This window comes from Castanea sativa, chromosome 7 (genome assembly GCF_040712315.1).
Source record: "Castanea sativa cultivar Marrone di Chiusa Pesio chromosome 7, ASM4071231v1".
NCBI classification, from domain to species: Eukaryota; Viridiplantae; Streptophyta; class Magnoliopsida; order Fagales; family Fagaceae; genus Castanea; species Castanea sativa.
In genome coordinates, this window is record NC_134019.1 from 29197147 (window position 1) to 29211058 (window position 13912).

General features: G+C 39.9%; 2 protein-coding genes across 2 annotated transcripts; both read right to left on the reverse strand.

The window, feature by feature from the left end:
• Positions 1–4705: 4705 nt before the first annotated feature.
• Positions 4706–5242, reverse strand: LOC142644281 (uncharacterized). Its single transcript, XM_075818927.1, has one exon. The coding sequence runs from the start codon at positions 5240–5242 to the stop codon at positions 4706–4708; it is 537 nt and encodes a 178-aa protein (XP_075675042.1).
• A 2810-nt stretch (positions 5243–8052) lies between these two features.
• LOC142642258 (methylthioribose kinase-like) lies at positions 8053–13779 on the reverse strand. The gene is made up of 6 exons (XM_075816592.1): positions 13411–13779; positions 11508–11817; positions 10656–10830; positions 10353–10554; positions 9319–9533; positions 8053–8496 (listed from the first exon to the last, which is right to left on the reverse strand). Exons 1-6 carry the CDS (start codon positions 13585–13587, stop codon positions 8322–8324), a joined length of 1254 nt encoding a protein of 417 aa, XP_075672707.1. The 5' UTR covers positions 13588–13779; the 3' UTR covers positions 8053–8321.
• Positions 13780–13912: the final 133 nt, after the last annotated feature.

Consider the following 13912-nt stretch of genomic DNA (forward strand, 5'->3'; position numbering starts at 1 on the left):
TTGGTAGATTTTCATCCTTCTCGGATGATCCGTCCACTGTGTGGACTTGATAAATTTTTATCCCTCTTGGGATGATCTATCCACATCATGGACTTGGTAGATTTTCATCTTTCTCGGATGATTCGTCCACTGTGTGAATTTGATAAATTTTTATCCCTCTTGGGATGATCCGTCCACATCATGGACTTGGTAGATTTTCATCCTTCTCTGATGATCCGTCCACTGTGTGGACTTGATAAATTTTTATCCCTCTTGGGATGATCCGTCCACATCATGGACTTGGTAGATTTTCATCCTTCTCGGATGATCCGTCCACTATGTGGATTTGATAAATTTTTATCCCTCTTGGGATGATCCGTCCACATCATGGACTTGGTAGATTTTGAGCAAAATATATTCCATATGCTCTGAATAAACTCCTTTTATTATAATAGATTGGTAGAATATCGTTCATAGAAAATACGAAAGACGCCTTTTGGCTCTAAAAGTACTTGTAGGAAATAAAAACTATAACTATCTACTGGAAAAGATAAATTGGAAATGAGGAAGGTAATGTTGCTGTCATCTTTGTCCTTCGTCTATTGGTAGTACTTCTTCAGGTGCTGTGTGTTCCATGGATGACTCAAATTTTTCCTGTCTAATGTCTCTAAGTAGTACGTTCCCTTCCTATGCCATGAAATGATCCTGTACGGTCTTTCCCAGTTAGGTCCTAGCTTCCCTTGGGAGGCATCTTTTGTAGCGCCAAGTACTCTTCTTAAGACCAGATCTCCAACTTGGAAGTCCCTGTGCCTGACCTTGGAGTTGTAATGCTTTGCCATCAGGTCTTGGTATCACGCTAGTCTCTACTCCGCTGTGGCCCTGACTTCGTCCACAAGATCGAGTTGCAAACGCATGGCTTCGTCATTTTTGCTCTTGTTGTAGTTCTCCACCTGGTAGCTTGTTAGCCCCACTTCTACCAGTATGACGGCCTTACTACCATACGCCAATCGAAACGGTGTTTCCCCTGTCGATGTTCTCGCCGTTGTCCTGTACGCCCATAAAACACTTGGTAATTCGTCCGGCCATATGCCCTTTGCCCCCTCAAGCCGAGTCTTGATAATCTTGAGCAAGGACCGGTTCTTGACTTCAACCTGTCCATTGGCCTGCAGGTGGGTGGGTGATGAGTAGTGGTTCTTGATCCCTAGCTAGGAACAAAAGTCTCTGAACGTGTCGTTGTCGAATTATTTTCTGTTTTTCGAAACCAGCACCCTCAGAATATCATACCTGCAAATAATATTCCTCTATACAAAACTTTGGATATTCTTCTCCGTGATAGTTGCCAAAGCCTCTGCTTCCACCCATTTGGTGAAGTAGTCAATGCTAACTACTAAGAACTTCAACTGCCTTACCGCTATTGGGAACGAGCCCATGATGTCTAATCCCCATTGTGTGAATGGCCATGGGGCTGCAATAGGGGTGAGTTCTTCCGTTGATTGCCTTGTGAAATTGCAAATCGTTGGCACTTGTCACAGGCTCTGACGTATGTGTTGGCATCCTTCTGCATTGTTGGCCAGTAGTATCCTGCACGGAGTAGCTTGTACACCAAAGACCTAGATCCAGAATGGTTGCCGCAAACTCCTTCATGGACCTCCTTCATGACGTAGTCCACTTCTTTGTGGTCGAGGCATCTCAGGTATGGTCAAGAGAATCCTCTTTTGTATAGGATGTCTTTAATCAAAACAAACCGGGCAGCTTTAACCTTCAACTTTCTTGCGACCTCTTTGTTGTCTAGCAATTTGTAGTCCTTGAGATGCGCCATTATTGGAGCCATCCAACAATGCTCACTACTTACCTCCTGCAAGCTAATGCCATCTAATAATGATGAGAGTTGGACAAAGGATAATACCTGGTCGAGGATGATCACAGGTTCTACTGAAGCTACTTTTGCGAGTCGGTCGGCATCTTGGTTCTCTTCTCTTGGGATTTGAATCAACTTGATCTGGAGATTGTTCGCTCGACCCTTCACTTCCTCGAGATACCTCTTCATTCTTTCATTCTTGCACTCGTAGCTTCCATTAACCTGACTAATCGCAACTTGAGAATCGGAGTATATGATCATACTCTTAGCTCCTGTGGCTATCGCGAGGTCCAGTCCTGCTATTACGGCTTCGTATCCTGCCTTGTTATTGGTGGTAGAGAAATCCAAATGGATCATGCATTCGATCTTATCTCCTTCTGGGGTGTGGAGTACCACTCCGGCCCCTCTCGCATGTTTATTGGAAGATCCGTCCGTATAGATTCTCCATATGGGAGTCTCCTCTACCCCCTGGTCTTTCATGATGGTGAACTCAGCAACAAAATCTACTAATATCTGTCCCTTCACAGCCGCTCGCGGTTGATACCGAATATCGAACTCACTCAGCTCGATCGCCTATAATGTCATCCGTCCGGCAACTTCGGGGCTACTCATTGCTCTTCGCAAGGGTTTATCTGTCACAACATTTATGGTATGTGCTTGAAAGTATGATTTGAGTTTCCGTGTTGCGGTCACCAATGCGAAGGCGAGTTTCTCCATCTGAAGGTACCTTTCTTCTGCTCCTCTCAATGCCCGACTTATGAAATATACGAGCCTTTGTACCTTATCTTCTTCTCTAATAAGACCCGCAATGACGACTGCTGGGGAGACGGCAAGGTATAAGAACAATTCTTCCCCCGACATAGATGGACTGAGCAACGGCGGAGCGGAGAGATACACCTTTAAATCTTCAAATGCCTTTTGGCACTCGTTTGTCCATTCAAATGATCTTCTTAGCATGCGAAAGAAGGGGAGGCATTTTTCCGTCACCCTTCATACAAATCTATTAAAGGCTGATGTCTTGCCATTTAAACTTTGTACTTCCTTTACCCTCCTTGGAGGAGCAAGTTCCATTATCGCCTTCACCTTCTCTGAGTTGACCTCGATGCCCCTTTGGGATACCATAAATCCCAAAAACTTTCCTGCGGTTACCCCAAACGCGCACTTGCTCGGATTTAGCTTCATTTTGTATGACCAAAGAGTGTCGAAAGTCTCCTGGAGGTCGCTCATGTGATCGGACTCCCGAATGCTTTTTACCAACATATCTTATACGTAAACCTACATGTTTCTACCAATTTGGTGCGTGAACATCTTGTTCATCAATCTTTGATATGTGGCCCCTGCATTTTTAAGCCCGAAAGGCATTACTTTGTAGCAGAAGAGCCCCTGACTTGTTACGAACGAGGTTTTCTCTTGATCAATCTCATCCAATTTAATTTGGTTGTAGCCGGAGAAGGCATCCATGAAGCTCAAGAGTTCATGTCTTGCGGTGGAATCTACCAAGGTATCAATACGTGGGAGTGGGTAACTATCCTTAGGGAAGGCCCTATTCAAATCCGTGAAGTCGACCCACATTCTCCACTTCCCATTGGCCTTTTTGACCATTACTACGTTTGCCAACCAATCCGGGTAGTACACCTCGCGTATGAAATCTGCTTCTTGTAACTTCTATACTTCCTCAGCTATGGCCCGATCTCGTTCAGGAGCGAACACTCGCTTCTTCTGTCGGATAGGAGAGCATAAGGATGATACGTTCAACCTGTGGACCATGACAGACGGGTCGATCCCCAGCATGTCCTCGTGACTTCATGCAAAAATGTCTTGGTTGTCCTTGAGGAATATTGAAAGTGCTTGTCAAACTGTTTGGCTGGCCAAGGTACCGATTCTTGTGGTCCATTCGGGCCTAGAATCATTGAGGTGTACTTCTTCTAACTCTTCCATTGGTTCTGCTACCGTTCGCTGTTCCTCGATGTTCATTGCTTGCAAGTTATCATCCATTTCCATCATGGCGATGTAGCATTCCCGTGTGGCCACCTGATTTCCCCGCAGCTCTCTAACTCCGTATTCGGTAAGGAATTTGACCATTAAATGGTAGGTCGAGGTTACAGCCTTCCATGCATTGAGAGTGGGCCGTCCAAGGATGGCGTTATAGGCAGATGAGTAGTTGACCACAAGAAAAACCACATCCTTGGTCATTTGCTAGGGGGTAATCTCCGACCGTCACAAACAACGTGACGACGCCTAAAGGGTAGACCCTTGTCCCTTCGAATCCAACGAGTGGTACATTTGTTGGGACCAGTTGCTCTCTACCAATCCCCATTTGCTGGAACGCGGGGTAGTAGAGGATATCCGCCGAGCTTCCATTATCAACCAAAACTCGATGCATGTTGTAGCCCCCTGCCCGGATACTGATGACAGTTGTGTCGTCATGTGGGTGGTGAAGGCGTTGTGCATCTTCTTCTGAAAACCCGATGCTAGGGTTATCAAGTCGTGCCATTTTTGGTGAGGAACCCATCAACTGGATGCTTTGAATTATCCGCAAGTATGTTTTTCGGGCTTTTTTAGACGACCCTGCAAAAGTAGTGCCCCCTACAATGTCTCCTACAGGTGGTCTGGGACGTTCGTTTTCCCGTCAGGGGGTTTGTTCCTAGGGTTGATCCGTTCTTTCCTTCCTTATGAACCTCTGTAACCTTCATTTCCTAATAAGGGCTTCAATTTGTTGTTTTAAGTCATAACAATCCGCCGTGTCGTGGCCATGATTGCGATGAAAACGGCAATATTTGTCCCTTGGCCTCTTGTTAGGATCTCCCTTCAACTTGCCAAGAAACATTAGGGCTCCTTCATCTTTAATCTACATTAATACTTGGTCAATTAGGGCAGTAAGAGGGGTGAAGTCCGTGAATCTTCCCGTGGGTGGTTTGGATCATTGATCCTCCCGTCGCTCTCCAGTTCTAGCCATCTTCCGTCCCCTATCCGATCGTGCGTCTTCCTGCCTTTCCCTCTTCCTAGGCTTTTCTTCTCAGGCCAGCAATCATCTTCTGCGTTCATGTACTTCGTTGCCCTGTAGAGCACATCTGACATTGTCTTCGGGTCATTCTTATACAAGGAGAATAAGAATTTACCCTTCCGCAGCCCATTTGTGAAAGCTGCTACCAGTATCTTGTCGTTCGCCTCGTTTATCCAGAGAGCCTCTTTGTTGAAGCAGGATATGTACGACCTTAGTGTCTCGTCTTCCCGTTGCCTAATGCTCATCAAACAGGCTGTGGACTTCTTGTATTGGTGGCCTCCAATAAAGTGTAAAATGAATTGAGCACCTAACTCCTTGAAAGTGTTGATTGAATTCGGCGTCAGTCTGCTGTACCATATCCTTGCAGGTCCCTTCAGTGTAGTGAGGAAGGCCCTGCACATGATCTCATCTGGCACACCTTAAAGGTGCATCATGGTCTTGAAAGATTCTAGGTGATCTAAGGGGTCCTTAGACCCGTCATAACTCTCCACTTAAGGTATGCGAAACTTTGGGGGAATGGGGCATGAACTAACAAGCGCTGTGAAAGGCGAATCGGTTCCCTGAACCAAGTCATCGAGGTCGCTAGATACTCGACCCTTAAGGGCATTCATCATCACATCCATCCGTTCCCTTATCATCTGCATCTCAGCGGCTATGTAAGGAGGGAAAGTATCCGAGAAAGATGGTCGGTTGGTGTCCTGCCTCTCCGGTTTGCTCGGAGCATGGCTACCTTCGGGTCCTTCCTGATTTCTCCTTTCAGCACTTGTTCCTTCCTGGTCCTCCTCTTGTGTGCCAAGGTGCGCATTCCTTTTTCGCAACAGCTCCTCCAAATCATGATTCTACTTGGTTAGGCATTCGACCGCTGCCATGAGCATTTGGACTTGCCTGTCCAAGGCCGTGGCATACAGTTTGTTGCCCTGATTGTTGGTTGTTGCCATCGATCGAGTGAGTATCATGCAAATTTTTGTCTCAGGGATAAAGCAAAGGCTGATCACTCGCTTTTCCCACAGACGATGCCAACTGATGATACCAAAAAATCACCAATAAGCTGCATACACTCCCAAATCGAAACAGTACCTACAAAACGAAAAGAGAAGACCTAATAGAGAGCACCGGTGTGGTGCCGGCCAAAAACCCTCCGAAGGTCAAGTTAGAATTTTTTTACAACCCTAGAGTGCCAGAGTTAAGTCAATAATGCGTACCTTGATTTGTGAGGGTTTTGGGGTATTTATAGTGGTGTAGGGTTAACATCCATACCTTGACCATGAAGTCCTTTCCTTCTAGAATTGGAACTCTTTCCTTTTGCATACCTTCTGGAGTTCTTTTCCTTATAGGAGTCCTTTGACCAAGGATAAACATGTGACGCAAGAATTCTTCTTATACACGTTCGCGTGGAGACCAAGCAAAGCTACATCAGACTTAATCGTAAAGCGTAAATCCCATTTAGGGATTCTTGGAACCAAACTTGGAAGGATGACTACTGCGTTGTATCCGTCCGTCCACTCTGGATCCGTGCTCCTTGGCTGTGTCAACTACAAACCCGTCATCCTTGTACCGTCACATCAAGCCACGTAGATCCGTCACATTCATTTTTACCCCCTTTCAATAACAAAATTGAAGAGACTACTAATGAGATTGGAGCTGAACGACCACTGAAATTTGCCATAGAAATCATTGGCAGACTTCCAACTGAGAACATCAGCAGAAACAAAGAATGCAGCAAATGTGCTTGTCTATTGAAAACTTGGACAAAGTAGCATATGCTAGCAACTAACAACATTGCTGGCAGGTCTGGTGATATAAAGAGAACAGGCAGATTCCTTGAGGATCAAGTAATGGTATTGCAAGTTTTGTGAGGTTGAAGGCAGGGTATGTGCCAGCACATCAGGTCCGAGACAGACATGATAACGACCAGAGGTATACAGCCACCTCTCTCAACTGCTGTAACAGTTTGAGGAATGGTTTTGTGGTGAAACTCAACCGAAATATGAGAAGCTTCTACAGTCTAAACATTTTTGTTGAGCTGCTGGGTAAGACTTAAGAGAGTGGATCCGCTATGGAGTGATGATAAAACTAAGTACACAAGCAAAGCCTTGAGATGCATCTGCTAATACATGTCATTTAATATGTTGAATTACAATTCCCTGAAAAAAATTATAGAATAAATGAGGAGAATCATGAATCATGATTGAATAAAGAAGGAAAATATTCATAGAGAGGATTCCTTCTACTCCAGCTAAAGTCACAAAAAGCAATTTAGTTTCATTTTCAATTTTTCATATCTGCAATGAGACATCCTAGTCCAGCAAACCTACCATCTGGTTCAGTATGCTAACTTAACATGTAAAGCATTATATCCAAATAACCTAAAGGATCATGCAGCCAAACACAGCCATTATCTTTAGAACCATTCTTGCCATAAACACAAAAACCAAGCCCATCGCAAGGAAAAATAAAATCGAGCACTAGTTCATCATATGTTGTTGACTAGGATATCAATGACATCAGCAAAGCATGTGCAAGAGATCTCACACAAGGAAAAGGTCTTGAATTTCCCAACAAATCAAAATGTGTCCTATATAACTCTCATCTGACTATCTTTGAAATATTAATTTCAGGGTCAAGTATCAAACCTATATCTAATCCTAGGGCAAAACCATACAGTCAAGCCACAAAATTTGGGAAACCTTTATACAAACCTAATGGATAAATTTAAGGTGAATCAGTTTTACTTCACATAATAAGAGCATGCACGCACACATGGGAGCGAAGTCAATCAACATCTCATAAGTCAAGATAAAATGCCAAAAGCCAAACTTCCAAAAAGAGATACTCCAACACTTGAAAGACTCTAACCGTGGAACTCCATATAATGAGCACCCCTCCCCCCCCCCAGAAGACACGAAATTCCAGGGAGCCCATTCTAGCAATGAGAATGAGAGTGTCTTCATAATCCCACATATATATCCACTACTATAAATGGTCACCTCAAGGACAAACAAAAATCCACAAGTTTCCTGTTAAACCCAAGATAATAACTGAGGACTAGCATATTTCTTCTGACAATTATAGCGCCCCCAACAGGTTTAAGCAAATATAATTTGTGTATAAAGAAAAATGAGAGGCTGATCCATTCAATGGTAATACCTTTAACAGTCATTTAATACAAAAGTTCTCTGGCTGCTAAAAAAAAGCATTTTAAGTTTTAACAAAACCATTCAAAATATTGATTATCAGGCCCACCCACCACTTTCATGGGCAGTGGAGAATGATAAAATCATATTAATAACAAGCAAGGACCTTCTGCCATCGCAGTTCACAGCATTGAAGCAACCAAAACAACAGCAATAAAAGGAAATCTTATTCCTTTGTCTTAATGTTGACATTACAACACACATAGTTACAGTTCATTTACAAAGGATCTGGAAAATCTTGTCCGCAAAACCCCAATATTCAAGCAAACTATGATTTACCAATAACTTAGTTATGACTGGATTTTTTGATGGCTGAAATAACTTCAGTAATGGCATGGAATTTTCTCCTTTCCTTGAGAAGCAACTTTGCCACTTCAAGAGCCCGGCGTTCACAATCTGCTCGTCTGCTAGCATCAGTGATTGATTCAAAATCCTCAACATGTGCAACGCCAACAATTCTCCTGTCAATCAGAAGATGCCCAAAATGAATCAATACTAGGAGTTAATATCAACACATTAGAAAAAGAATTTCACTAGAGATTCTAAAAGGATGAACATTAGCAAAACTATCCCCCATAAGAAATATATGAACTCAGTATACAGTGTCATTGCCCTTTTCTGTTGATTTACCATATTACATCTAGAAACTACTTAGTGATAACATCTTCACTCAATAGATAATATGCAATAAAAGTGAATTACGAATGACTCCTCCTTGTCAGAAGCTAATTCATCTAACATATTTTCCAAGCTTAGAAAATGTGTCCATGATTGGCATTTTACAACAAACACAGATATCCATAGTGAAAATTTATTAATGAGTCTTAGTTCAATATTTTTTCTGAAGGTTTAGTATTGATTCAATATGGCCACCAAAGAAACAAAATCAGGTGCCATGGGTTTATTAAGAAACGCATTCTTCTATTGACAAGGATAGTTGGCCTTCGTATTGGTGGAAATGGTTCCAGAAAATGATCAAAAAATATGGGGACAAGGCTTGATTCATTGTTATAGAATATGATTATAATCAAATATCTTCAATTATGGATTAACAATATTCTCTTAATTTCTTTGAAATTTGAAAATCTTCCATCAATTAGCATTCAGAGGTTATGGTCTGCTTGAGATGCACAATACCCTCTGCCTTAAGGATAGTAAGCTCTAAAAAGTGAAAGCAATATGGTTAAACTTTCAAAAGCAGTGTAAGGAATGAATATTGAAAACATTTACACAGAACACAGAAAATATATTGAAACCAAAAAATCTGTAATCAGATTTGTTACCTTATCATTTTGGCAGCACCAAATCCAAGTGTGTCATGGAACAAATCTTCCATAAATTTCTTTTGTACAAGCTGCTGAAGCTCAGGATTGTTATATATTGCAGGAAGATACGCCTCACCAGAACCATCCTTGTGCTCATCCCAAAGTGCAATGAATTTCTTGTTGAAAAGATTCCAAGTATCTTCAATTGTCCTCAAAATCCACTCCTTGTATGTCTGCACAATAATTCCAATATCAAATATGACCCTTAAGAATAGCTAAAGAATAAGAAGTAATAATGTAAACACCTCCACGCAAGGCTACAAGTCATGCTTTCTGCATAAGGAAACTATAAGAGATAGTTTCCTAAAAAAACAAACAAAAGCAAAGAACTTCACCAAAAGAAAAAACTGTTACACCCCACCCATCAAACAGGTCAGATAGAAGGTAGTCCATCCACTACCTAATCAATTGAGAAGAAAAAAAAATTACAAGAAATAAATAGCAACGTGGGCTTGTGGGGGAAATGTTATACAAAATAATAATGAAGGCAAGAAGCTATGTTTGTTTGTTTGCTATTGTGAAAATTAATTTTCAATTGTAATCTTTATTGCACTGCCATTTTGGATTAAAATGGCTTATGGATAATTTGGGAGAAAATATTTTATGCCAAGTAAATAAAGGACCCTTTGGGACTACACTTTGTTGAAGTTGTTGCAAAGGAAAGGGGTCTCTCCTACTAAGGGATCATCTTTTTCCATGTTCAATAGATCCTTCACTCTTTTCCCACAAAGATAAATTAGTGAAAATTTCAACATAGTTTCAAAGTCCAAGCAAGAAGGGAAAGATCAGTAAAATATGAATGTCACGTGTTTATTATTTACTGGCAGTCTAGCATTAGCTTCTACACCACTTATTTTACAGAAAAAGAAATGATTCTTAGAAATAAAAACCATTAAATTAAAAACAGATAGGCTCTTACTTGTTTTCAATAAAATAAATTACTTTTCATAAGAAAAAATAAAGACAGAGGCAGTTACTGAAACCGGACATACTTTTCTGTCATTCACTTGATCAGCATGTCCATTTTGTGCAAAGAAAGCCAAAATCAAGTTTCCAAGAAATGCTCCAATATCAAAACCCATAGGCCCGTAAAATGCAAATTCCGGATCTAAAACTTGAGTTGACTCATGAGTAACCATGACAGAACTAGTGTGGAGATCTCCATGTAGAAGAGCCTGGGCTCTCTCACAGAATCTAAAGGAAAAGAAACTCTTTAATATCTCATATAACACTAGAAACAATAGAACTGCTACATGTTACAAAAAGAAAGTAACAACAGTGAGCAGGTACTATACTTAGATTTCAACTCAGCAACTTCAAGCTTCAAAACATTATCCTCTCGAAGAGCCTCAGCATCACGATCAAGATAAGGGGAAGTCCAATGGTTATACTGAGAAACCTTGTAAGGGTCAGAAAAAACAACCTGCTCAGTGAGCCTGCATAACTCCACGTTCCCACAAAACTCAGCAACTGCATAAAGCAAGAATGAGTCATATTACAATAAGGACCATATAAATATGAGACACCATTTACATCTAATTACAACACAATCACACTCTGAATAAACTCATCAAACCCAAAACATAATTTTTTTTTCTCTTTTTGATAATTATAGTTAGGGTAGGTGGGATTTAAACTCTAGATGTCTTCATTGTAAACACTAAGAAGTATCTGTTGATCTGCAAGGCTCTTCGCAACCCAAGACATAAAATTTAAGGAAAGTAATTCATAGTAAGAGCAAAAAGGCAAACAACAAATAAACAAATCAAAACAAGTTGTGATCAATCTTCCCAGAATAATCTTCAAGCTAATCTCTAGACAATTTAATGTCAAAGCACCTGAGTTGCAACACAAAATGTAGAAGAGAGTGCAAGCAAGACTATTGTCACCCCAATCAATTTTAAATTGATAAGAATCAATCCTCTACCAACTTACTTAGATGCATCGGCGCATTCAAAAAACAGAGTTAAACATTCACATAGATGGAAGTTACTTTGCAAAACTTAAACCATAGTCAGTTGCAATTATATATATAGCCTAGAAAGATATGGTCATATTGTGAAATAAAGACTCACAAAGGAGAAGATCATATAATACATGCCAGATATACAATAACAATACAAAATTATGAATTCAGGTTCACACACCTGCACGTTTGTGCTCTGTGGTGGAACGATAAAGGAGGGATGTGAAATAAAGTGTCCTCGCCATGAATTCTGACATGTGTTCTGCCAGCAAGGGGTATTCAATTCCAGCAATCAACCCTTTTCTCACTATAATATGTGGAGGCTCCAAGTAACGCATGCCAATCAAAGACATAGTATGATCAAAATGATAAACTTCAGGCACATGCTCAGGACTCAATCGACCCAGCTCTCTCAATGCCACTGCCTCAAAATATGCCCGTTCCTTAGTCATTGGCCAAGATTCCCCTATACAACGCATGTATGGAAGAGCCTGCAGAACCGCATGGCACAACAAATTACAATATAGAAGACACAACCACAAATGATCACCTCCAAGTAGTTGAACCAAAGCATGTGGAGAGAATATATGATAAATACTGCTATTTCAAAAACTTAGAAATATCATAATAAATTACTGAGTATCCCAAAAGCTCAAGATAGAGAATTCAAGTTTTTAATCATTTAACATATATTCTAATTGTATATACCTTGATAATAACAACTAAACACCATGAATTTAGCTTGATGTTCAAGTAACCTAGATTGATACACCTTTTGATGATTATTAAGTGAGAATTGAGATTGTAAGTTGAAATTTCAGTTGCATAATATAGCTTGCAATAGATGAGCCAATCATATTAAGAGTACACTTTATTCTTTCTTTGTAATTCATATGTTTCACGAAAGTAAATTACTTTTACATCTTAACCTCTTTGTTCAAAGTTTGTTTGGGTCTTCTTTGAATTGTACATGCTAATAAATCCATTTCAAAAAACAAATTAATTAAAAAAAAGTTAGGAGTGGCAAAAATGATCCAAACCCATTAACTTGCACGTGAACTGCATCTTATAAATCAACAATTACCTACCCAATTAGAAATATCCAAACGAATAAAGATAATTGGTATTCCATATATATGGGTATTAATTGGTAATTCATTGAGTTGCCCATTTAGTAAAACTTAGAAAAAATATATTTTACTCAACAATATTAACCTTTCAAAGTGATCAAAAACCCATGAAACCAAATACTCCATAACCTCCAACATTACCAAAATCTACATGCTACTTTTGTCAACTCGTGATTGGATTTTAACACTTTTACGAGATTCCATCATAGAAATTTGAGCATTTTATGTTAATTTATGCACCAATCATGATTTAACACTTAAGTACGGAATGGAAAATGGTGTGTACCTGGCATTGGCATTATTTTTTTGGACATTTCAAAGTTATTTTGGTCATTTTAGAAGTTCAAGGGTATTTAGTCATTTTGGACGGTTAGGAGTATTTGGGTCATTTTGGACATTTCAAGGGTATTTTGGAGGTTTAGAGGTATTTTAATTTTTGGTCATTTTGGAGTCTTAAGGGATATTTGGATTATTTGGGCATTTCGAAGTTTTAAAGGGTATTTTGGTCATTTTCAAGGTTCTAGTAGTATTTTGGTGATTTAGGGTATTTTGGCTTTTCTAGAGTCCTAAAATATTTTGGTCATTTTAAATTTTGGGAGTTTTAAAATAATTATAATTATATTTGTATTTATATATAATATATATTGTGTTTATATATGCACGTGAATTAATGATAATAATTGGTTAAATGGATGTGTTGGTTCTTATAAATAGATAAATAGTTGTTTTTTTTTTTAGGTGATTCCTGCTTAAATTAAATTAAATAGCTTAGGTGAATAATGAATATTTAATATACATTCAAATGGGTAAACATATAAATTCAAAACTCATCTAACCAACCACCCCTACCTATTTTCTCTAACACCCCAGCCAATAAAAATTAAAATGCAAATATGCCCAGACACAGCATTACAAACAAAATCTAGACTATTAAGGTTTTGGAAAGGAACAAACCTGCTTGATGACGAAAGACCCAGCATGGCTGACTACGATGTACACAAAATTGAGGTTGCCATCTCCAACCTCTTTAACCTTGACGTCGCTGCCGAGCTTAGAGTAGAGAGAGGGCACGGCCTTTATGTACTCAATCAGGGACTTCTCATCCAGAGGCCTGAACTCAGTGAAAGCCATTGTGAGCAGCAATGAATATGATATAAAAAAGTAGAGGTTGAATCACTATTGGTGGAAATGGCAAAATGAATCAAATGAAGAGTGAGATGAGACTAATGAGAGTAGGAAGACTTCTTTTAATGTGGTGTCTCATCCCACCATTCCATTCCCTACTCATACTTATAAGACATCCAGAAAACCCGTGGACCACCTGGATGGTGAGAGTAGTGGGAGGACTTTTATTAAGAAAAGAGAATAAGCAAATAGTTGGGTACATTGAATCTGGTCGATTGTAAGAGTAAGACTAGTCCAAAGGAGAGACAAAATTGATATTTGGCTACATAAA